At 38.2% G+C, this 26957-nt stretch overlaps 1 protein-coding gene across 1 annotated transcript in view; it reads left to right on the top strand.

Moving 5' to 3' along the window:
• The window catches only part of GPC6 (glypican 6), a 728914-nt gene extending 715328 nt beyond the window's left edge, over positions 1-13586 (top strand). Inside the window, exons 8-10 of the mRNA XM_048962871.1 lie at positions 133-269; positions 8718-8893; positions 9326-13586. Coding sequence (XP_048818828.1) covers positions 133-269; positions 8718-8893; positions 9326-9528 — 516 coding nt within the window. The 3' untranslated portion in view covers positions 9529-13586. The remainder of the gene's footprint in view (positions 1-132; positions 270-8717; positions 8894-9325) is intronic.
• The last annotated feature ends 13371 nt before the right edge of the window (positions 13587-26957 follow it).

Raw genomic sequence — 26957 nt, 5'->3', positions numbered from 1 at the left:
TTAGCACCTTCAGTCCTTTTAACTTCCACCACCATCTATTATGGAACTGAACTGAACAACCTCTTATTTAAAATGAAATCTAATGCAGCTGATGTTTTCAACTGGTTTTCCCTCTCGTTGTCTCTTAATCAGGTAACAGACATTAAAGAAAAACTAAAGCTCTCTAAAAAGTTTTGGTCAACATTCCCTTACACAATCTGCAAGGACGAGCGCGTGACAGCTGGCTCAGCAAACGAGGAGGACTGCTGGAACGGCCACACCAGGGCAAGGTGAGGTAGAGCCTTTCCCACTGGATTCAATCCAAACTCCCACCAGGCACAAAGCAAAATCAGAAAACAGAGTATTTTACAAAACAGTTTGTAAGAGTGAAACAGAAATGGGGACAGCAAGTAATTGTCCACACGCAGCTTGCAGCTGAGATTATCTATTGTCAAGGTGCCATTAAAGCTGGAGTGTGAGTCACTGTAAATGCGCGCAGCGTGCCAGCATGTGAACACAGAAAATGTTCACTGGTTCAGCTCCAGAAGGATAATTTATACTGAGATTTCTGAGAGCTCTTTAGCTCCATTTAGCATCCCTGTGTTGGGACTGACAGCTTGTGAAGCAATTGCACTCTTGGGATGCCATACTGGGATGAAACAGAAAATTGGAATTTTGGCTCTACTGGCTATTGGCTGGCAGAGCTTAGGGTTATTTGCTGGGAAAAATAGAAAAAAAAGAAAAGAAAAATGAAAAAGAAAAAAAAAAAGAAGAAGAAGAAGAAGAAAAATAGCCAGCACAGAATGAATGTAACAGTCTTGCTCTTCATTATCTTGTGCGGAAAGCTTGACCTTGTCTTAATTTGTCAGTGACACTGTAGTCATCTGCCCTTGTTAGCAATGACTTTTCAGTGAGTTTTAATTCTGAGGTTGCTTCAGCTCTGGCTGTGGCTGGGCTGGTGAGAGGGTCCCAGTGTGGATTTGTCAGTTGAAAGAGGAGATTTTCTGATCAACTGTGCTGAGAAAGGGAGAAAGGAGAGACAGACCAGCTCAAGGACCATAGCAGGAGCAGGCAGGTTTCAGGTCTGCAGCAGTGCTCATGACTGGGAGGAGAAAGGAGGTATTGAGAAATTTGAGTGTCCATGGTACCACACGTACCACATCAACACGCATACATTAAGAAGTATGTGTTGCTCTTTCTATAAATGAGCAGTTAAACAAACCTGTTGCTATCCCTCCTGCTTCCCATGATCAATGCTAGTATTCATACCATATCTGATCTATTCCTTTCAGCTCTCTTCTGTATCAAAGAGGCTAGCAAACACTCCAAGGTTTGGGGGAGATGAGTTTTAAGACTTCCATCCTCCTTTTGCAGCATTTATCTTATGAAAAGCCTGGTTAGTTTCATGGCAACTCCTCAGATTAATGTTCTGAAGCCATTCAGTACCTCTCTCCTATGCTGATAATCTTGATTAATTTAACACAAACATATCAGTGGATGTGGAATCACAGCTTCAGAGCATCACCTGACAACACGGCCTCAGCAGACCCAATCACAGCTCTTCAGTTTTCCATTTTGTATGCATTCACAAAGGAAATGTGTGATTATTGTCTTAGTAACAGAATTCAATAAATGCTTGAGGTGGAGGGAATAGTAATAAATCAGACAGATACTATAGGACTCCATGGCCTGTATATGAAATAATATTGAAAATGTAATTAGCTTGATATGCAAGATCGCCTTTACTGCATTTACTGCAGCTTAAAGAAAAACGATAAATATTTCCATACTCATACTGACTAGCATCTGATAGCAAATGCTAACTTGCAATAGCAAGGGTGGCAAAATCTGTCCACTGTGCATATTTCTATTTCTCTTCACCGTGTCACCTGTCAAAAGTACCCCTGTGCAGTATGAAGAGCTGCATTTGGAGTTCTGGAGAACATCACAGCAGCTCCTGATGGGAAAAAAAAAAAAGAAGAAATTTAGTCACCTCCTATTTCCCCTAGACATTAGTACTAAAAATGAGAAGACAACGTGGTGTTGGTGACTGCTGGGAAAGGAGATTGTAGCTCATTGTTGATGAGATCCTGTGGCTGTACAAAGAAACTTTGAATTGCCAGATGCACATTGTGCTTCACATTTCATTTTACACATCACCTTTTGATGGTGCTTTTGCAGGAAAACAAGAGATCACAGAAAATTAAAGCAAGGCCTTCTCCTGAGAGAGGCATTATGCCAAGGTCACTTGTGGTTATTGCGGTCCCCAGGTATCATTCTGCTGCCATGATTAATTTACAGTGACACCAGCAGGGGCTAAATGAAGTTTGCCAACTCACAGATAATCATAGGGTAACAGAGTGATCCATTATAGCGTTCTGGAAGGCTGCACTTGGCATGTTGCTGATCCTCTGTGAAGAGGGGTTTTAATGAGGTCACATCAGGTAGAAATCAGGTACTGTGGAAATGGGAACACATTAAACTCTTATTTTGGAAAATAATTTAAAAAAAAAAAGAATAGCTTCCTCTGATAAAGTGCCTTTGAGAGACTCCAAGCAGAGCTTCCCATCATATCTATATTCATAAAATAAACTTGAACGTAATTTTATGTTTAAATAATGAATATCTTCTGCCAGCTGTACAGAGGCAAATTTTTTTAAAAGACATTTAGAATCTGCAATCATCACTACAACCAGACTGAAAATGTAGTGTTTTCCTATCTGCAAATAAATCCTTAGGAACAGCTGATAATTTCTTCAAAAATAATTGTTTCCTAGAAATTAAGGAATATTCCCAGGAATTAAGGAATTTGGGGTTTAGGAGGATTTATACCAAATCCCAGGTATTATCCCTTGAATAAACAAAGTGACTGTTACTGCAGTGAGAATGGTAACCAAATCTGCAACTGTTAAGATGCATGGGAGAAGAGCATCGAATGGCTTTGGCTACCTCAACCAACTGCTTTCAACCAACTCACATGAGAGATGGTGCTCAAGTCAACAATAAGTAGATAAGACAAAGTAATTGCAAACAGAAAAGACAGAGAAAGCTGGGGGGAAAAAAAAAAAAGGAGAAAGGAACACTACCGTTTTCAGTGCTGAATTCAAAATTACAGGTTATTTCACCAAAATGAACACAGGACTGTACCTCAGCTGGCCTGAAATTTTCTCTTCTTGCTGCATGTGGGTGAGCACCTACTTCCAGTCTGGTGGATTCAGATTGGATGAAGCATTCACCTGTACAGTGCCTGTACTGGGAATGCCACTCCTTGCTCAACAGCAAAACTTGCAGTGAGAGTGAGGTGAAAGTGCTTTACTCAGATAGACAAAGATAACCAGTAAGCACCACAGCTGTAACTGTGAATAAACCACTTCTCCTGAGTGCAAAAACTGCCTATTAGCTGAAGGCCCAAATTTATTTTTTGCGGACTCTTCCTTCAAACAAAAACTGGCAGATGAGTCATTATCTCCCTCTCCTTTTGACTCCTCAAGCTTTGCTCCAACATGGAGAAGAAATTATTGAAAGAACACTGAAAACACCCTTTGAGTGCCTTCTGAGCAAGCAGAATCGGATGAGGATATCCAGTTAGCCACACAACCAATTTTCCACCACACTTATCTTTCCAGACCAGATGTGACTGCCTAACCCTATCCTTCCCAGGATAATCCTGTGCTGCATTTTGTTCTATATTCCCAATGGTTTGGGGCACCTGGAAAAAAAAATGCCAGTACTGGCACAGTACTGCAGATGTCTTTCAAAAAACAGGGCAACCCTCCTTTCCTGTTATTATTGTTTTGGTTTGGGTGTTTTTGATAGCTAGGACTTACATATATTGCCTGAAAGATTCATCAGTCATTTCTAGACTTTAAAAAGAGGAAGTAAATACTCTAAAACATTAAATGGATGTTAAAAAGAAAGGGACAGAGAGAAAGAGAAAGTGGTTTTAAATAGGTTTTGTGGTGCTCAGGTATGGTATGCCAGAAGGCATTTTCGTTGTGTCTGCTGAGACAAGCAGAAAGGCTAAGAGGAATAGAAAGCATTAATATTTTAGAAAACAATGTAGATTACACTAAACTCCTGACATAGCTGAGCAAGGAGCAAACAGCAGAAAACAAACAGCGTTATTCAAATTCTCTGCAGGCCAAGGGCTAAGAAAGCTGTTTCTTTCTGTTTTCTAGGAGAATGCAAAGAGCAGATTTGGCTTCAGGTTGGCTTTCTTTTTTTTACATTTGGGCATATAGTTCTTGTAACGGCCAGGCATACAAGGAGATCATTAACAAGAGCGGAAGCAGCAATGAAGCTTAGAATTCACAGGGGTGTCTCCGCTTACAGAACTGCAGCAAAAGCAGCTGTGCGCAACAACTTTGCCCAGCCAGCAACAAATCTTCTGTCAAGACGCAGTCCCAAGACAAGTCTTCCAATTCTGTGTGACTTAACCCTACCCCGCACACATCAAAATGCTTTTGTCAAAATGTGTGCTGCGCTGCTTCTCAGAGACTGTCACTCAAATACACCTTTGGGCTGCGTTTTTCCATATCCATACCAGTCCTTAAGAAAAGGGAAAACAATTCAAAGATATGCACATTCAATATAGGCTTTTCTACTTTTTTTTTTTCCCCCTGAGGAAGCAGGTCAGCTAGTTCAGTAATGACAGCAGAACTCAGTTCCACATTCAGACATACAAATTCATACATTTAAATGTAGATGCCTGTGGGTGAGCTTGCAGACAATAAGAAGTCAATTGTGTTGCCCAAGCTAGAGCAGTGTGTAAGACAGGTTTGACACAGGAGACCACCTCCCAGAGGCAGGGCAATACCTGCTAGAGCATTTGAAAAAGTCACCATTGTTAAGGTGCCTGAACAGAGCCCCAGTATCTAGTCAGTACGGTCAGTGAAGCAGGTTCCAGCTGCCTAAACTCAGCTACTGTCATGTGAGATGCTGTCATGAAAACCTGTCATGAAGCTGGCAAATACAATGCTGGACCTACACTGTGTTCAAACCTTACTGGAGTGACAACACGATACCAAGCAGTGTACCTCTTTTAGGTAAAGTAGAACTCAACACTCAATTCACTTGACTAGAGAAATATTATTTTTGGTGCCCTAGACATCCAAGACCTCCCCTTCAAGGCTGTATAAATGATGTAGGATCTATGGGAAACTCTCGTCTTTCAGAGATGGTAATTGGAGAGGTGGAGAAATAACCAAGAGCGTCTCGAATTGTACCAGATGTCTATGTCTGCACAACTAAATCCCAGTAGATGAAATCTAATGAACTAGTCATCTAGCCAAAGATGTATGGGACCCCAACACCTGTCCCCACACCACTGATAAATATGCCTCTGTTTGGTATTGACTAGATCTCGTGTTAACCAGATCGGATAAAACTGGGACTCCACTCATAAACACGCAGCTGCATTTACACATACAAGTTTTGATATCTACATAAACCTAAAGACTAGTCTTCAACCTAAATCTCCAATTTTTTTCCTCTTACACCCTTAATGCCTAAATGCTCATTTGCCCGGAAATTAAAGTATCCACCTAACTTCTAAGTGATCACACAGTAACACATTTCTTGTGACACACACCCAGGATGTCTAACTTACCCACCAAGGTGAGATGCACTGAGAACAGGAGAGGTGAACCATTCTCTCTGTCACCTGAAGAACACATCAAAGGTATAGCTTTACTGGCCAGCTCCCATCCTTTCCCTACCATGTAAAACACTCAAAATCAAGGTGCATCCCTGCCTAAATACATTGTCCATATTACTCATGCTGGATTATACTGTTCCATAACATAAAAACTTCTCTTAGCTATACTAACATGGTTTTAAAATGCCTGAAATTTGGTGAATTTACCTCAGGCTTGATGAACTGATCTGCATGATGCTCTCTGTAGAACTGTGTTAACACCCACGTCCCCTAAAAACAAACTTAGATAATAAAGCCTAGATTTAGATGCCTTATTTTATAGTTCAATGTAAGCCTAGCTTATGTGGAAACTAAGCTTTCCATCACTTCTTATATTTTCCCTATTTAAAAGAAAGTTTTGTCTTACGGATCTATCGTAATGAAGCTGTTGATTTTGTGTCCCTAGCATCTCATATAAAACCATGATATGCATTTTCAAATAAGTTGTAAAATGTCTTTTTATGTATAATTTATTGGAGTTTTTCCTATGAAAGAAATTGCAGCTCCTCCATGTCGGAAACATTCTAGGGATCTTCAGATCCTGAGCTGGATACCGGCAAAGAGATGACAGATTGAATTTCTTTCTACAACCTAATGGCTGGTACATTTAAATTTAGACGATCCTCTGAATGACATCAGAACCACACTAATCACAGTGCAGAATATAAACCTCAGTAAAAAGCACTCACCAAAACTAGCTCATATTCTTTCCAAATAAAAAGCTTACTTAAGAAGTCAGTACATTCTTATTTTATTTTTTACAGCAAGATGAGGAAATCAAACATAAATTAGTTAAAGAAAGCCTATGAACTGCAGTTGAGAGTTAGCCATAACTTCTCATGGACTTTATGCAATAGAGAGCAGATAGACTATACTATTAAACAAAGAAAGCCATCCACAAAAATGACCAATGATTTCAAATCACTTTAGCTAGCAGTTATGACAGTTGCCTTTGACAAGATACTGGGCATCTTCTCCAAGCCAGCAGGGCAATTTTTATATTCTTACTTTTTTAATCAACTGCACCTTGAAGTCACTGATTTACTTCTAGGCTGAGCAATTTATCTACAACAGCCATTTCATTTGTAGAGATGTGTGACGGATGGAGATGCTGTTTCTCTGCAGCCCAGAGCTTCCCTGAACGCCAAGGTCTCCATCCTGCTGCCTTTGGGTATCTCTGCAGAATTCTTTCCAATTTCTATCTTTGGTGATTCATAACGCTGCGGTCTGCATTCTTCTACACTAGAGGAAGTGGCTCTGTATTCTCACTGTACTTAAGTCTGTACCCCAGGAGTCTGGATGGGATCCCTGCAGCATTGTTTTTTCTTGTTATGGTACTACTGAAACATCAGGAAATGCATTTCAAGGTTAGGCATTTTTGGCAGTCATGTTTTGTTCTTCTGTGTTCACACTCCCCTCAAGATTACTCTCTTGTAAGCTTTCAAAGGCCACTGGTGACAGATGAGTCTCATCTTGCGATGCGAGTACCTATTACGGTGAGACTAAACCCTTCCCTGGCTCAGCAAAGCAGTCATCATTTTGTGAATCACCAGAAGAAATACAAAAGTGATTTTCCCTTAAGCACAACTTCAGCAGGGAAAGTCCTTTCTTTTTTCTTACTTTCAGATACGCTTTTAAGGAATACATTTATTTTCCAAAGCCGGAACAACAAAACACAGACACCAGAGCCAAATTTGAATATGGATACAGAGAACTGGGTTGGCATCAGTGTGATGAAGTAAAATACTTTTAAAACTACATTCGGTACCAGACATCATGAAATTTTGCCATTAGTAGGCTAGACTGTGTTATATACCCACAGGACGTCTCCCACAGACATCGGTAGACTAGCCTGTTTTGTTAGCTAATTACAAAGTGGATCATAACCTGACAATGAACAATCTACCCCAAATCCCTTGCAACCTAAATATGAGGCAAAGAATACTCAAAAAAAAGACAGAGAAGAGAGAACAGGGAAGCGGCAATACAGTATTTTCTCAGGATACCACACCAGCACAGAGAATAATGCCAGTCCTTTTTCAGCCCAGCTGTCGTAAAATGCACAGATAATTTTTAACAGGGAATCAAAGCAGGAAATAAACTAGCTTTGCAGATGCCTATAAGGAGAGTTTCCTAAGTGCAGAGAGCAGCAGGAGACAAAGTGTGCATATTTAACAAAAGAAGATGAAGACTTTTACTGTAGGAGTAATGGGCTGATTTTTGTGGGAGAGATCTGCAAAAGCGCACTTGGTGCCTGTGAGCAGCATTAGATTGCATTAGCCAAGGTCATAGAAGGGAATGCTGCAGTAATCAAGGAACGACAAGCTAGGAGCCTGAATAAAATTTCAGATGTGTTGATGGATAGCAAATGCCATGCCTTAAATATGTTATGCACAAAGTGTGTGGGATAAGAAAGCACAGCCTGTTTATAAAGAATATGGACCAAATGAAAGAGAATATTGGAGACTGGTAAGTTCACGCCACCATTTGTGGGTCTGGATGTCAGATAGGCTGGATATGATGTTCACTATAGTCAAAAAAGGGATGCAAGGATGGACTGGTGAAGAAAATGAATTAGGTGCTTCAGTTAAATGAGGAAGGCAATAAAGCCTCAAGATTGGCTTCTGAACTGTCCCAGAAAAAGGAATTCAGAATTTTATGCACTAAGAAATAAAAGCAGAAGAATGCACTGTTGAATACTTAACTTAGTGTACTACTGTTCATGTCAGTACAGCAGTGCGTTGACTTACTGCTGGCTGGTGAATCTCTTCTATGGATTACAGTCAGTGCACGTGCTGGGGAGTATGTGAATAGTTATGAGTTTGGATAGCTTAAATCCTCTCTGCTTTCCACGCAGCCAGGATACTAAAAAGAGCCTTTAGAGTCTGTAAAATTAAAAACATATTTTTAACATGGTTTCACTGGAGCCATTTAAGAACTGCGTAATCATTGTCAGTGTCAAATTGCTTAGCACAGCGTTTACTGTACAGTCCTTATTTTGACAAGTACTGCATTTAAACTAATTATGCATCTTGTTTTATAGATACTTGCCTGAGATTATGAATGATGGCTTGACCAACCAGATCAACAATCCAGAAGTAGATGTGGACATCACAAGGCCAGACACCTTCATTCGGCAACAAATCATGGCCTTACGTGTCATGACAAATAAACTGAAGAATGCATATAATGGAAATGATGTCAACTTCCAGGACACTAGTAAGAAACCATTAGCTCTCCTTAAATAAATGTAATTTTCAAATGTATTCATAAATCAGTTCCATTTGAACGGTTCTTCCTTGGAGTTCGTGCTTTCTGCTGATGACAACATACAAAAAAATCTTCTGTCCCATTTGTTTCTTTTTCTTTTCTTGCTTATCATCATTTCAAATGCATCAAGACACTGAGGGCTTTCCATTACGCCAGCAGTCTGCTCCTTTTTCAAAAGGGCATTTCAGCACATTAAGTGCCTAATTAGGTGCATCCATCATGGTAGCTTTCATTTGGATGCTTTGCTGAATGAAATTTACCATCCACACACTACACCAAGGTGTTCATCCCCACCAGGGCACTGGGTGGGACAGGAACGGAGAAAGGACAACCATTTCAACCCAAGGCACTCACCCTGTTTTCCTCACTCCCTTGTACCAGGTGATGAGACAAGTGGCTCTGGCAGTGGAAGCGGCTGTACAGATGACATCTGTCCCACTGAGTTTGATTTCATCATGACTGAAGCACCGCCTGTTGACTCAGACAGGAGGGAGGTGGAGGCTTTGGCCATACGACCCAGCCAGTCACTGCAGACATTGCTCTTCGCCTTCATCAGCCTCGTACTGCAGAGACAATGGAGATAATCTTGAAACTGATCGGAAAAACTGTGTTTTAGCTACAGAAACAGTCAACTTCCTTCTTTTCTTACACTCTTGGACAATGGACCATGCCACAAACACTTGCAGTTTTGTATGCGAAGAGAGCAGTACTGCAACCTGCTTCCCTTTTTGTTTTCCCAAAGAGCACCAGGTGCCAGACTGAACTGCTTCCTGTTTTTTGCAGATATCTCTGAAGAGAATATCCACTCTTGAGAGAATTCTTTCTCAGATCTTTATTACAGGAGACTTTCTAAGCTTCATTTCCTTTTATGCTGCAGAAGTAAAAAGATCTTACCGTGAATGTTTTTTTTTCCCTAATGAAAAAAAAAAAGGGAGGGGTGGGGGGAAGAAACCAATGAAGCAGTTTTCTTTCTGAGTTGGGTCTAACTCTAGCTGCTCCCTGTAAGTCTGAAAAATCAACAGAACAAAAGGCAAGAATGAAAAAAATGCAACCATTCTTCACTGACAGCCAGATTTCCTTTAGGGACTTCTGTAGAATAATTCAGGTCATCAGAATGATCATTGCTATAAAGAGGCAGTCTGGATTTTTTTCCAACACAAGAGTTTGTCTCAACGATGAATGTCTTGCAATCCACCTGCCAACCACTTCAGATTGGTATGAAGGTAGAGAAGCTGAAAAGCAAGTTCTTCTTTTAGTATGATAGTAACTCCGCTATCTTCAGAATATCATGTTACAGTTCCCTAGGATTTAAATCCTAATGCCCAGTAAAAAAAGAAAAAGAGTAGTAGCATGATTTTGCCTAGCTGCTTTTAGTGTTTATTCATGTTATGCAATTGGCACGAGGATTTCCACTTAGCTCACCATCAGCCACGGTGGTAATGCTAAACAACTCTCCTGACAAATCTCCCCTCAAGGGTTTGGGCAGAAAATAGTCTCTTGTGATAAAATCTCGTTCCTTTCATCACTGTTCTGACATCAATTAGGGCTTTCTGCTACTATGTTTATTATCCTACCAAGATGGTAGTTCTCTAATTGACTAACAATGGCGACCAGATCAATAGAGCATTTCACATCTAACTACATCTTTCATATCACTTAATTTCAGTATCACAGGGATTTCTTCTACAAATTTCTGAACAAACAAATATATAGTACTGACATGGAGATTTCTTTCACTTTTTTAGTCTTAGTATGATCATCTATTTTTATATATATAAATATATATAAATCGCAGATTTTAACTTCTTAATTACAAGCTCAGGGTTGACACTTCTTTGTGAAAAAAAAAATATGTTTGGTCAACCAGCTCTTCTGCTTTTGTGCTACTCTGAAAAGCAACCCTTTAATGACTGGTCAGCACGAAAATCAAAGAAGAGAATTTTTTACATATCCAGTTGTCCATTTCTTAACAGATTTGCAGAGTGGGGGAGAAAATCTCTCTCGTCTCTATGTAATTGTGTGAGCATGGAAGTTTGTGTGATAGGCCTAGAGAAAGACAGAGATGTTATTTGTGATGGCAGATGTACTCTCAGATTCCTCAAGGATACATTGCTTTAATAATCACTGCCTGAATGGCTGTTGTTCTGGCTGGAGTTTCCTTGATTTTTATCTGATTGCAAGACCTGAAATGGAAGCTATTTAAATCCTGGACAAATGAGAGTAAACAGTTAGACATCAAAGACTTCCCTCCTCCATCAGCTGCAGAAAAAGAGCTTCTGTGACAATTCCATGTGGTGCTGAAAAGATTTTGCAGAAGCTTTTTTTCTGATTCTTTTGGTGACTCTAGAAATGGTATAGATAAATTATGGAAATACTGTAAAGCCAGCCAACCACATTAGAATTTAACAACAGAGCAGGTAGATCATAACCATTGCAATCTCTTTTTCTTGTCAAATTATAATTAGATATCGATTTAGGCATGACGTTAAAGTAGAAAACACATAGCACATGAGGATAAAGGATGCTTAAGCACTTTTACCAAAAAATATTTACAAACTAACTGTATAGTATGTCTGATAAAAATGCATAGGTTTTGAGCCACTCATAATCTATTCTTATTTTTTCTAATTTGTTTGCTTTACAGTATAATGATCTATTCTTCTTGGCCCAGTTTAGTGTGCAGGAGTAACTGGAATATGCTCAGACCAAGCATGTTTTACACCTGACTTAGCAGTGTTGCTTGCCACTCTGATAGCTCACTCTAGAGAGGATCTCATGATTCAGCACTCAATGTTTTCAGAAAGTTAAACAGTATTAAAACCAATTCTTACAAGCATTTGTTTTGTTTTGTTTTGTTTTGTTTGCTGACTGTTGTATAGCAGAGGATCCAAGCAGAGAATCTTCCTTTTTGTTTTTCCTGAACTTGCATATCATCTACAAAGAGGGAGCTCTTTGGTCCCTCCGTATCTACCAATGTACACATCCTTTTCATGCCTTTAATCCGCTACAACCTTGTTTTATTGTCCCACTGTGTTCTTATTCAGTAGAAACTGATACTATTTCCATCTGATTATCCTTATTCTTGAAGTTTATCCACAGATAATGAAATCCAGCTGCTAAGGCATTTCCTCCACTGTGGCTTCTCCACATTGTGATGTGGAGATTAGCATTAAGATGCTGATGGATTCCTAGGGTCTTTGTGTGAACTTTGGCCTAGGTTTAGGCAACCTGATGACCAAACTGGCTATCCACTGTGCTTCCACCTATTTGTAGACCTCGGATCATGTGAAGGAGTAAAAGGAATCACCAAGAACAAGGGGCTTTGCTGAAGTCTGCTCTCAGTGGGGGAGGAAGTAAATATTCTAGCAATCAGTTTGTAGGAAACGCCCTGCTCTACTTGCACTGTATCTTACAAACTGCTGATGAAACAACAGGCCCAGTTAATCTCTGCTGAAATGTGATTGTCTTGTGGGAGTTCTGTCAGAAATGTACGTCTTCCTTATTATTTCTCTGCTTATTTTCCTACTATGCATGGTGATATCTTGTCAGGAGATGGAGATCCCTTTGCATGAGGTATTAGGCATACATTTCTTTAATAGTCCCAGAAGGCTGAATTCTCTCTTTATGCACTGCATTTTCCTGAGATTAAGAGAGCTATTAAATCTACAGAGCAAATGAAATTGGGAAGAAAGGAAAGAAAAGAAAAAACAGTAATGTTCATAAATGTGAGAATCTACATAATTTCCAATGCTTCTGTTTGCACCTCCTTTACATCCAATAACTCTTCTTTCAAGGTAATTTTTTCAGTGTGCTGCAATTCAAATATTTCTCTTCTGCCAACAGCTGATAAAGTAAGGAATAATAAAGAAGACAATCACCAGCATAAGAAAGAGGATTCTAGTTCTAAGGGAAAATACTTTAACTGCATAACCCCTTTATGTGGTGCAACCCAGTTATTGCCATTTTATGCTCTTTTAAGGTGGAGGCTCTTAAAAAATTAGATGCAACAAATCATATAACCAGTGCTAGAGATCTTTGTGTTAATATTAATTAAAGCCATTTTGCATTGTCCCCAAAGTTTTAGTGTTTAGTATACAGCAGATTTTTCTATTCATGCCTCAGTACACACTTCTGTAACTGCAGTGCAGACTGTTTGGGGTCTGGCTGTATCTCAAGCATTTCAGAAATGCAGTTGGAAAGGGAGGGTAGAAATTTCCTACTGAGCAGTAATAACAGTAATAACCTGTGCCTAAGGGTTCTGGTAAGGGCTGATCTATCCCAGTTCCCTAAAAGCATCAGAGAGCTCTGTCCAGAGAAAGCTCCCAAAATCTGAGTGTCATTTATACAAAATCGTCCCAATTCTGTGTGATTTTAGGAAGCATTGTTACAGCTGTGCCTTCCCACAGCTGTGTGAACCAGTTTGAGCTGCTTCCATGTAAGATGGCTACGAGCTAGAGCTGCTGCTGGGAGATGGGCTGCGTGAAGTGTCTCAACGGGCAGCAGTTGCCTTCAGTTTACTAACTGACCCTGAATCATTACCAAATGTATCTATACTTATTCACCAAGACTTTTTTTATTACTTCAACGTGACAAAATAAATTACAGCACTGATGCGAGTTGTGGTTTCTGTTTTTAATTCACATCCTAAGATAAGCCATCAAAAATGAATGCAGAAAATTATTCTGATGTGAAGATCAGGTTTCTGCAGGTTTCATTATGGAAGCAAACATCTGGATATACTTCCAATACTAAGAATAAACTCACATTTCTAAAACTGCTAGTATTTATTCATGAAGCCACAGGTTTTCAAACTTGCTCTCTGAGAATTAAGAGAGTTAACATTGTGTAGCATTGCAAAACCCCTATTTTCAAAGGGTAGTTGAAAGGCTGAATCACAGTTATGGATTTAAGAGTATGATGTCAAAATGCGATAGAAATGTAATGTATACTTTCAAGAAAATTAGGGCAGGTGATGCAGCAAATAAGGCAGTGTTTCCATTCCAGCTACTCACACTGGCTGTGATGACTGCATTAACGTGATATTATGACTCTTTTGAAAAAATGGTGATAAAGACCCTTAGCGCTGCAGTAATGTGGTGTGTGAAAGAAAAACAGTATGACTGTAACTCTTTTCTCATCCATTAGAAAGCACAGGAGACCTAATGGAAAACAAAGAACTTTTATATTGACTTTAAAAATAAACTTCTAGTATCAGGCAAATGAGATGATCTCAAATTTATTATGTCAGAATATTTTCCAGTCCACTATATTCAAATTTGTTGAACAATGTAAGTAAGCAGTCACTTACAGGCTATTTGCCAACATAACTTGAACGTGAAGCATTTGTTACCAGTACTTACTACTTCTCTACTGAAATGACTACATAGTTTACAATTGTGATTGTGTATTCCATGTGACTGTCTAGAAAACTGTGTATTGTTTGAGTGAAATCACATCTCTGCTAAGGAAAATGAGAGCTTTGTCATTGATTTCAGAAAAATATTTTCACTTTAATCAGGCTGAGAAAATAAGTCCTTATTATGGAAGTTACTCATATTTAATGTCCTTCTGACTTTCAGTAAGACAACAACATTATCCACATAAAGTCAACATTATTGTCTTCACCTTGTGTGTCCAAGTTTTACTTCAAAGCAGTTGCAGTTCATGCCCATCTTCCCCAGAGCTGAGATCTCTATACTGCCGAGAAGGTGAAGAAAGTCACATGGATTTGTCCATAGCTTGAAGTCTACATCATTAAATCAAACCAGTTTAAAAAAAAAAAAAAAAAGGGTCAGTGTTTCAAACAGCTCTCATTTCAACTCACTTTTAATTCTATAGCATTGATACTTAACAGTGCAACATGGATGAAAGGCTCTTGTTTCATGGCCCACTGGATTAATTTTTTTTCTTCTTGCTTTTCCTCCTTTATTCTGGCACCAGGAAATCTGTGAGACTTCGTGCTTCGTGCTTTAAGTGCTAGGCAGTATCTAGTGGTGTCATTTGTTTATCAAACTAAGAACAGATGCCTTAGCAAAAGAAGTTGTCTTTTCCTTTGGGAGAGATGAGGAAAAGAAAGTATTGATATCAAAAAGAACATACAGAATGGCAACTGTTTATCTTGGATATAGTGAAGTGCCTTCTGTCAGTAACTCAGAGGATCTTTAAATGCCAGATCTCCAGGGATGATAAATCCACCTTGTCTGAAAGAGAAAAAAAGAAGTACAAATTTATTATTTGGTAGAAATATATATGTAGCAACTGAAGAATGAGTGAGAGGAGCAAAGACTGCACAGGAATGCCAGGCAGATAGCTGACCATAGGAGGACTAACAATAATAGAGACTGGGAGTCACACTAAGGATTTCTAGTACTCTTCACTTCTGTCCAGTTCTTTTGATCAACTGTCAGTGAATTTTGTGTAATTCTAACCATCCGTTTGTGTATGTTGCAAAGATCCAAAAGCAGCTTTAGAGATCAATGATGTTTCTACAAGAACTTTATCTCCCTCTTCTTTGTTTCCAGGTACTTTACCTACTTATCTTTCAGAGCATGAGGAAGAATTTGCTACCTAAAGCAGTTTTCTGTGTCTTCCCTAACGTCTTACACAACAATATCAATTATTTCGTAACAAGAGTCCTTCACATTCTCGCAAAAATAACATGATTCCACTACACATCTAGTGTGTTTTCTTATCAAGATGACCCTCATGTGGTTTTAGGAGAAATCCAGTTCTACTAGTTAAACCAAGATTTAGCAGAGAGTTCCCAAGTACCCCAAACACAAGGTTATAGAAGAGCTTTGATGGTGTTTTTCTCTGCTCCTCACTCTCCACCTTAAAGCATCATTCTGGCCCAGGACTGACATTTGTTACAGTTAGACTTGATGATCTTGAAGGTTGTTTCCAACCGGAGCAACTCTATGATTCTATGATTCCCATCTGGCTCTCCCGACTCCTCACGCCACACATCCTTTTCTGTCTTTGAGTTACCAGCAGCCCTATAACCATTTTCTTCTCCAGGTTGAGCCCCTTTCAGCCATTTTAACTCAATGAATTTTCTGTCTCTCTTCCCCAGAGCTTTTGGTAGAATCTTCTATGCTTTTGGAATAATGCCAAGCTGCTCTTTTTCTTTTCTTTTCTTTTCTTTTCTTTTCTTTTCTTTTCTTTTCTTTTCTTTTCTTTTCTTTTCTTTTCTTTTCTTTTCTTTTCTTTTCTTTTCTTTTCTTTTCTTTTCTTTTCTTTTCTTTTCTTTTCATGGACAGAGAATGTAGCAACAAAGAGATTTGATCCACTTCTTTTTGTACTTGCTGTTATTTTGGGTTTTTTTGTTTCTTTTGTTTTTCATAGGACTTTTTTTGTTTTTTGTCTATCAGAATCTACCTTTAGCTTTTATTCTCTGTTCTAAGCATATGCTCAAGGATATGCTCTTGACCATCCTGATGATCATAAATTCTGATGAACCTTTTTTCAATTGAATATAACATTACAGCTTATAGACTAATGTGATTCACTCATTTAATTGTGGCAAAACATTGTGTCTTCCCTGTAGCTATAGAATATAATTTGTGCATCATTGTTTTCTGCTGTGCTGATGAGCCAACAAAGCCAGTGGCAAGAAATTTATGGATTTTCTATATCAGGATTATCTTAACAGATAGCACCATCAGGAAAATTTCTTGTCAGTTCTGTAACTGTTTGTTTTGAGGTTTGGTGCTGGATTTTTTTTTCCTCTTATTTTACTTAAACATTTTGAGCTTCATTTGATTTATTTTCATATTGGCTGCATGTATATATATTTTTTTTATCATATGCATGTAAGATAGCTATAGCGAAACTGTTACAGTCTTTAGAAAGCACAGACAAAAATTAAGTAGTCAGTCTATCTTAATCTTCTTGCACAAACTCAGGAGTCATGAATACTCTCAAAAATCTGCCCAAAGAGAAATTGGATGAGTTTAGCTCTCAGCTTCCTTCTATTAGTTGAGCGTGAGACAGGAAAGATATTTTGCAAATCATCTGTCAATGTATGTGTGCATGGGAAGGCAGGAAAAGGAGCACTTACATCTCCAAAATATTTTAAAGATTCTTTGCAGGTTTTCCTAATCTGAAAACAAATTTACAAATGAAGAGTTTGCATTCAGGTGTTCAGGGATCTCAAACAAATTAAATGATGAACTTTTATATATGCACTCCTTCCAGGTTACTTTGCTTTGTTGGTAAGCAATTTAATTTCCACTTGCAATTTTATTACATTTAGTAAATTCAAAGAAAGCATTTTATTTAAATAGGTCAGATGTCTTTATTTTTGTTCCAATTGACATTTATAGTTTCTTGTTAAACTTTTACGATTCCAGACATATGAACATCGCTTGAAAGCATGCAAATTTTTAGGTCTGGATTTGATGCTGTATTTCTAGATTAGTATTTAAGATAGTTAAATGTGAGTTGCTGACGAGGATGTTCCAATGCAAGTCAAGTTTAGAATAAAATCAGATTTACACAGAAACAGGGCTGAGTAAAGAAGATTTCATTTAATATTAAGCCTACTTTTCTACAGATCCAATTTTAACATTTCGGCATAACCTGAGGCTAAATAAACAATTAAATTTTAAAAGATCATACCTGAAGCTAAATGGTATGTCTTCTGTTTTGCAAGAGTTCCAGTCAGAGTGAAAGCAAAATCCCAAGTTCTCCCATTTCCAAATACTACTTCAAATGTTTCATCATTTAGCAGCACACAGCAGTTTACATATATATAGCATATATATATATATATATAGTGTAATGAGGCAGAGTTTGAACTTTCAAGGAAAAGATTCTTCATGGCTTTGTAACTTCAGAGAAGTAATGTACTATGGACAGAATCAAAAATTCATACTATTGATATACAGTTGTTCTGATATATTTTTGAGATATGTTTCACAGAACCCAGTATTTTTTGTGTAAAATGCCTTAAGTCACTTTCTGTAGGGCTAATGCAATTGAATTTTTTTCTGTATATAGCTTTTTATAATAATTACTTCGGATGCAACACTAGACATTTCTTTCAACTACAATCTTATACAGCCTTACGATTACTATGATACACAGATTATGAAAGCTCTGCATTATTATCTGTAAAGGCACTTTCAATCCAATTCAAGACTTAGAACTTGGAAGCAAGAACGTGTGACAGTGCCAAGAGCACCAATGCCTTTCTGATGGATAACCTTTCCATTCTCTCAGGCTTGAAATCTTTTCCCACCCAATTTTTCTCCTTTCACCCCATCAGTTTTCATGAAAACTGGCTCTGTCTTAGGGCCTAAGGTCATCTCATCTAGCACTAGGCATTTCAGGGAGCGCAGCATTTGGAAGGGCTGTCTTTCTAGACCTCCACAGTTAGTCCAAAGATATGGGCATCTCTGTAGCTGGGCTGGAGCTTATCTATTCCCTACACAGGCAACCTGGGGTGACAAGGTCTGTCATTTAGACCTCACTTAAGTGCCTGTAGGTGGATGTCACTGGTGAGACTGAGGTGATCCAAGTATCTCCCAGACTCTCTCCTGCCTTCCTCTTTGTTGGCACAACACTGCCTCTTATTCATGCCAGTGCAGGAGTGAGGAGCCTGGAGAGGGATCCCATGAGATAAAGTTATGCTATGACTCCTTCGTTTCTGGGCTGAACCAACCCTGATGTTGACATAAAATCCATGTGTATTCACTGTTCTGAATTCTGCCTAATGTTGTTTCTTTTACAGTCTTCCCTATAAGATTTTTCAACCTGTCAACTATTCCTGTCCTGTGGATAGGCACTGTGTCTGGCTTCAGTGTGCATATGCATAAGGGGATGAAGTTCAAACAGCTCTTTCTTGAAATTCTAGATGCCTTCCCAAGGCTGGTGAGAGCTGGCTCAGAAAATTAGTGAGGAGTGTGGTGCACATCTGTGGAGGGCAGAAAGCAGATTACTGCAGTACCTCAAGAGCAACAGCAGTGATAAAAAATACCCATCAGGTTTAATCATTAATGCACTTAGTTTTTTGTCAGTCTCAGCCCTTACTGCATCAATGAAAGTACAAGCTTTCAAAGAGGTCACTAGAAAAAAGCAAGGGTAATATGTATAGGATAATACTGACTGATCACTAATATACCTCTTGCAAAATAGCTGGTAGTTATTGCAGAAAATAACCATTTAAAAACAGAAATTAATGAAGAAAAACAGAAACTAACCAGTGCAGTTTCCTGTATCCTCCTGCTATCTCATGGAACTCCATAATAAGGAAACCCTTTCTCTTTTATCAGCCTACTTTTTTGGGGTTGGTACTTGAAATGTATCAGAAACCAAAAGTTCCACTTGTAAAACACTCGTTCAGTGTCTGATTTCCTAGGTCTGATTTCTGCTGTTCTTCCACTTCGTTTCAAATTTTGTATTTCTGAGAATGGCATGCTCATGTATTACATGTGTGTGAGTCCCTCCCTATTATGTATACTTATTTTCACACATACCTATCTATACAGTCACAAGCCAGTAATATACAAGTATGTTATAAAAGGGAAGGACTCAGTTTACTACAATACTTGACACAGATCTAATGAGGAGAGTCCCAGACAGGGTCTTCTACTTTAGAGATGATCATAACTTTTGTGTCTAGAAATGCTGTTGTAATTTTCTGGAAAAAAAAAACTGTGAAAATGGTGAGTTTGCAGATGCTATTTGGCAACATCTACTGAGAGAACTATCCAGACAAAAACAGCAATTTAGGTAGTGTCTCATTCACAGTATTTGGGAGCTTTAATGTTATGGATTTCATTATTTCTTGGTTTTGCTTTGAACACACAAAAAAAAACTTGTAAAAGATCACTAAGCTTTTCAGAACCCTTGGCTCCTCTCTTTCAGGCTACAATGATCGGTCAATGATGACTTGGGTAATTCAGTGGATTGGTTAAAACACTGATTATCTGAACTACCATCCTATTTGGTTGTTCTTTGAAGATGAAATTTACGATTCACAGAGAGTGGCTCTCACTTCTAACGGTATCACCTGATGCTGAATTACATATCTGTAATCATACCACCGCTGTCCATCATCCAGGAACGACATGACACCACAATACTCCATGGATAACCCATGCAGCCACTGGATCTTTTTCACCACATCTTTCCTTTCCTAGCACTTTTCTCCACAATGTTTTGATTAGTAGAAATGCATTCAGATTTCTCTAGGGAGAAGAATATGGGATGTGTCTGACATTTTTAAGACAACCTCAGATGGTACTGTTCAATCCATCGCTTTTCCATTTCCCCTTGAGTCTTATTCTAAGTCCGGTACACAACAGTTAATGTGATTTTCACAAAGCACTGATCAGTAATGTAAATACCATTTCTTCCCTTAAGACTTATGATGAATTCTGTGTTTCTTATGCTTGTTTCTTTCACAGTTTGTCATGTCAAGGATGTTAAAGATGATATTAGGAAATCATAGAACAGTTAAACCATGAACTGCTGTGTTCCTGTCCATTAGTAAGAAAAGTTTGACTGCAAGAGTATTTTGTTGGAAGGGTTGTACTGACAGTCATTTACATATATAAATATATATATATATTTGTAGTGCTATGCCTGCTTCTTTCATATACCTTAAATTACTACCAGATAATGAACTACCTTCTATTAAACTCATTTTTTGTAATGCATCTTTCTAAAATATAGGCATTAGAAGACTTTGCTGCTCAGCCAAGGCAATTTTGCCTGGTGCAATATTGTGTTACTAGACAAAGGCATTTGAAAAAGGACATACATTTTATTTTCTAAATCAATACTTTCTTCTGCTGCCTACTGAAAAATCCTTTTTTAGTATTTACAACCCATTTGAGAGTTAGGATAGGATTGTAATATTCAATAACAGACTGAGACAATAGCTAGCATTCTTAAAGATTAATTCTATTTGCCCTGCCTTTTGCCTGCAAATGTTATCTACATAATGCTTTTCAGAAGAAAGTGTACCTTGTCAGTTCTCTTGCTTTATGGTATACATATATTAATGAGTACGTATTTTCATTGACAACAGTATAAAGCAAGTTATTCCTTTAATAGTGTTATTATACTGTTTATTCATGTGCATATTTTAAATTTGCAATGGCTTGTTGGAAAGTTTAATTGATTGTCACTGATTAATAGCCGAAGCTTTGCTTTTGTTTAGACACCAGTACATAAAATTCTGATCATTAAATGAAAGCTTAATTCTGCTTATTAGATCTTAAGGATATTCTTTTCAAAATCACTGCAATTTCTTTATCAGTGTATCTCCACAAAAACACTGTGTTGAAAATGTTAGAAACCATAGTTTTTCTAGCTACCTTTATTATGAGAAACAAAGAGACTATCTTCAGTTGAACAAGAAGATACATTGACCTTGATATCAATCTTGCCATAATTGGATTGATAATGCATTAAAATATAGAACCTGTGATTAATTAATGCTACACGCAGAGAGCACAATATCTCAAATGAAAAAGATTTCTTGTCAGGAAAGTCATATGCACACTGCCTACTATAGGTACCTCACTGCAGTAACTACTGCAGCATGCAACGTCAAGAGAGCAATGAGAGAGTCAAACTATCTGCCACCCAACATCACCAAATTTTGTCTGGCTATGTTTTCAATAGACAGAACTAGGAAAACATTCTCCCCACATATAGATGCACATATTATGCATTGCTCTTGCTTCTTTCTGTTGGCAGTACCAATGATCCTTGGTCTGGCACCATAGTATAATAAACTGTGTGAATGATTCGTGGCTATTTTCAGCTTAGAAACTGTTATAGTCATGCACAACGCCCTAGCAAGTGGCTTGCATACAGCCCTTTAATGCAAACATTAAGGACAGCTGATCAGAAGATTTATGGAAATGTAACTATTCCCATGGTTTATGGATAAGGACAGTGTAACGTAACTTCTCCTTTCAACCTAAAGTTAGAAAGTGGTACAGCAATCTGGACAATGTAATTTCTGCCCTGTGAAGACTATGCAATGGAAGATCAGAAACACAATCCCCAGCCTTTCTGGTCCTCCTTTCATTGAATTTAGTGAAAGTTTGCCATTGGTTCCAGTTCTAGGAGAAGCATATGTAACAAATTTTTTACTAACTATTAAGATTTGTGCTTATATCTTCAGTGTCTCTCAAACAACACTTGACAACACACACTTTATTCTGTTATAATTACAGCAGTAATGAGGTGTGGGGCAATCTTTTACACTGTTGCTTAATATTCAGTACTGTACGTATAAATACTTGACACCTCAGTGAAGACATTGACATGCCTTATTCATTTCAGTTATTTTTGTAGCATTGGTTTTGTTAGATTGCTTTACAGCATAAAGAATAAAACCATAACTGCTCTGGCTTAAAACTGTCCAGTTCATTTTTATCCAAGCCGTGTTAAACAAATCTATTCATCTTCATCAATTCTTCTCATTCTCATCACCTTTCACTCACACTTTGAAGGCAATGTATCTTGGTGGTTGAAAACAGGGATTTGATATTCTCTGATGGACTACAATAAATTCCTCAAGTAAGAACATGCCTCGTGCCTTGTGTTTTGTTGGCTGTAAAATGAAATATGCTCTCTGCAGGTCAGTAATGTTAACCTCATGATTGCCAGCTACTGGAGAATCGTGAGGTAAGATGAATCTTTAAAGTAGTTTATGAGTTCGTTTTGCAGCATTCTTTTTCCAGTTATATTTATGTGCAAACAATGCATTTCTAAAATATGTCAGAGAAGTGAAAACTATTGTGGAAGTGTCAGAAGTCATGGCATCTAAAGATGAAATTTCAGGCAGTAGTAATTTATTTATTCACTTGAAAATGACAGGAGCACTCTCTGACTATGTGTGAGATAGATAGTTTAAAAAATGACATGCTATTTTCACTTAATTTTGAGTCAGTAAGATTACAAACTGATTTAATGATAGCTTCCATTGCAACAGTTGTCTAGTTGTGAACTGTAATAAACACCTTTTTTTTTTTTTTTACATGAATGTCCACGGCATACAAATCTTAAAATGTAAATCAATATACTTCTTTAAGATATTGGAATCTGTTAAAAAAAAAAAAAAAAATAGAGGAAAAAAAAAAGGATTTGTAAGGATTTGTTTCATTTCTCTACTCTGTTTGACTTGTTTTAATTCTTGCAGAGGAGTCTCATATTTCAAAAGAAGTCTTTAAACATTTGATGCGGCCTCTTTAATATTCTCCTGTTTATTTGGATTTAAGTTTAAAGGCATTGTTCAGAATGTGCTCAAGAACTTCAAATGAAGTTTAGGCAACCAAGATTAGGCAACAGAATCAAATTCCTAAATCCAGGTGAGCTGAATCCTACCCTTACCTGGTACAAGATTTAGGTGAGCTGAATCGTGAGACAGGTGTTTGGGTCCAAACATAAGTACATTCGGTGATATTCTACATGCTGTGTTATGTCCTGGACACTCCTGCAGGGTTCATCAAGTCAAGGTTTCCATTACATTTCTTTATGTACCTGGTAGAGCAGCAGGAAACCCATGTCTTTCTGGGGCAGGAGATGGAGCCAATGAATGGAACCATTAAGAATCTCTAATGGTACTGTATGACCTATTTCTGGGTACCCACAGTGAGTATCTAAGATAGATGAAGCATGTCCCATTCAAGAGAAGCCTGTCCCCAAGTTGAGAGAGATCAGCTGTTTAGAAACAGCATGAGTGAAAGAAACATTTGAGCAGAGTTGAGAGTGCATTTGCTCTGTTAAAGTGCACTGTGTGCTCTGTTCTCTATTCTAGACAAAAGAAAACCTGAGCTTTCAAAATAATTCTTCTGTAGTTTTCAGACTCTGAAAAATGATTTTCTGGCTGTAATAATTTTCACTATTCTTTATTCTCTTAATGCAAGGGGAACTTTGCCGTACATGCTTCATGATCTAAAAGGAGGAAAAACAATTACTCATCTGAGAACTAAGTGTAAGCACCAGTTTGAAATTCTGCTGCCTCCCTAAGAAGACATTACCTGCAATGATGCAGAGATTCTTCTATAAATAATTAAAAATATGATAATTAATAACACCTTTTAATTATTATTCTTTTCTCAGGCACCTACCACAGGGTTCTATTAATTATTGGTTCCTTGCTTCAAATCCTGCTGGAACCGAATGTAATACTATGGCGAGCAACCATTTTCTCTATCAGATTTCTGATATGTGTTTCATGCCTGTATGAAACACTGCAAGTCTGTGGTGATATTTTTGTCTCATCAACATGCAAGTAAATTCAAGGAGAATGAAATGTGAGGAGCTATTATAAAAAACTGAAATTGTAAGTAGCTAACTGTTTGAAAACAGCAGATGCTTTCCCAGCAAAGGTTCTGGCTTCTTCTACCTGTTAGAGATGATATTTGAAAAACAGTTTTTAGCAGTGAAATGATATTGATATACTAAATCCAGAGGCTTTTCTGAATTTATTAGCACACTGTTGTTTTAATACTCTGCTGAACGTACTGTCACATCTGCACCTCTGAATTGAGTATCCATTCTCTTGATCGTATGGGTAGAACAGGTGGTTTTCTGAAACCATGACAAACATTAATAAATCCAGGAAATACAATTTTCCTCAGTGATCCAGGAAAAACTGTGGCCTAAGATGTTTTCTGGTGCATTGCTAACCTCGGATGTAGCAGAAGGCCATCAGATAAAGATACCAAGCTAATATAAAAATGTGCAGATTTTGAGCATTGCCAATATGATGTAAGTGCAGGAAAATAAGTCTGGGACAGAAGGGAGAGGAGAAAAGAAAGAAGCCCAGGAGTCACAGTACAACTGAATTAAGAGGAAGAGTATGAGTCGAGTAAAAATGCACTTAGAATAATACAGAAAAAGGTGACGTGCTGTGCTTTTTGGTTTGGAGTTTCTATTTCCTGGCTTTTTTCCTGGTTGATGGTTTTCTTCAATTGCGTGTGTATCCATTTTTGGCATAGAAATTGATTCATGCAAATTGAACAACAAATTCCTCACAGATACAAAAACAAACTCTTAATTAGAAGAGTTTTCACTGAGAACTTTCATCCTTTAACATCAGTCCTGTCTAGTCTTTAAACATTTGAGTGCATACAACACAAACAGTTAATACAGGGAGTAATTCTTTGTGCTACATGTTTTGTAGTGCCTTTTAGAACAAATTGAAAGATCCTTAACCATGCCACAGCCACAGCTGAAAGCTCAGCTCAGGAAATTCTGTTCCAGTGAAAGCCTGCTCCGCTACATACTCCTTTGAATTTGGAAAGAAACAGGTCTGACATTCTCTGGCTGCAAAGTGAATTTGTTGAAACTTGCCAAGAAAAGTAATATTCCGAGCAATCGTTGTGCAATAAACTCTCATTTCCATTCATATTGCTCTGTGAAACCTGTCCTTAACTTTGCTTCTGAATGAAAAAAGTTGTGAAATATGCAAGAAAAGCCAGGGGGAAGGGGGGGGAGGGGGGGGGGGGGGGAGGAGGACAATTTTGCACAGTGCTAGCAGCAGAGTGGTTACCAGATAGCAACTATGCTAATACTGAATGACTGAGAGCAACCAATGCAAAAATGAGTATGAGGCAGTGGATGTGATGAGCTGACACAAATTCATCCATCTGAATAACACAATTAAGTATACATCAGAAAAGAATGACTAGACAATACCCAGACCAAGCTAAAAAACAAAAATACAGGCAAGGCTGAAATGAAAGGTACCTTTTTTTTTGCTCCTTTTTCAGTTTAGAGGAGAAATAAGACTTCTATCTGCTTTTTTTTTTTCCATCCTAGCAGTCACAAGAGTATTCTTTCTTACCAGGAGATAGACACAGTGTAAATGAGCTCTGTCACCACTCTCTCCATATGTCATGATCAAATTTTTTTCAGTCGGTATGTTACTTTAAACAAAATTCTACATTAAAAAAAAATAAAATGTATCTGCAAGATCATGAGACTTGTTCTAAGATAACAGATGGCAAGAGTTGGAGGGGGGAGGAATAAGAAAAGGAGGTAGGAAAGAGAATATCTGTCCTGAATAAAAGGATGATTTTTCTTTCTGTTAAAAATCCAGCTTTTCCTTTTCTCAGAAAGGATTGTGCTTTGCCTACACAAGTGGCATTTTTCAAAGCTTTGAGCTGAATTCTAAATCTGTAGGGTTTGGCACACCGAGTGGGTGTATACTTCTATAGAAGAAGAAGAAGGCTTTCTGTACCTCATTGAAGTTTCTTTTACCAGGCATGAGGAGGAGATGCAGCAGCTTTGGGATGTGACACAAATCTGAGCAATCCTAGAGCAGCTGTAAATGAGTCCATTTGTTCATTTCTCTGCTGGGCAGCTGAACCACAGGGACCAGTGGGAGCAGGGAATGCCAAGCCTGAGCACACTTGCTAACCACAAAGCCAGCTGCTGACATAGGTCCTAAGGACTACAAGTGAATTTGACATGCATCTGCAAGGACCGAGCACACCATCTCTCCACAACATGCACCCCAAGGGGAGCCAACATAGACAGAAGCAGCTCTTCAGCCAGGTCTCCCTCCCCTGAGCAGGCACCAAGCATGGGCTGGAAAGATGCGTTGGTAAAAACTCTTATGGAGTCTGAAATTCTGCAGTAAAAATGAGAAAGAAACGAGCCAGCAAAATGTAATAAGCACTTCAGGCTCTGCCTGAGATCGATGGCAGCCAGCCCAAAGGAAGGCAGTCATCAACCTTATCCCTGGCAATACATGTTACATGTTTTTCAGTTAACTCTGGCAGAGGAGGTAACTGTGAAACTGTTACAGATAGCTGAGTAATAATGCATCTGTGTTTAAAAAAAAAAAAAAAAAAAAAAAAGTTGCTGAAAGATATTTTAAGCAAGACTCACCCAGAAGAAGATATATATAATGAAAAAAAAATAATAATACAGTGAAACCTTGGGGGGGATTTTCTTCTGAGGCAGATAGGAATAAATCTGAAAAGAGACTGGGTGGTCACTCAAGAGATGACAGGGAAGCAGGCCTAGGAGCAGCCAT

This window comes from Lagopus muta, chromosome 1 (genome assembly GCF_023343835.1).
Source record: "Lagopus muta isolate bLagMut1 chromosome 1, bLagMut1 primary, whole genome shotgun sequence".
Lineage (NCBI taxonomy): Eukaryota > Metazoa > Chordata > Aves > Galliformes > Phasianidae > Lagopus > Lagopus muta.
The sequence above is the reverse complement of the archived record's forward strand: the minus strand, read 5'-3'. Positions and strand labels throughout refer to the sequence as shown.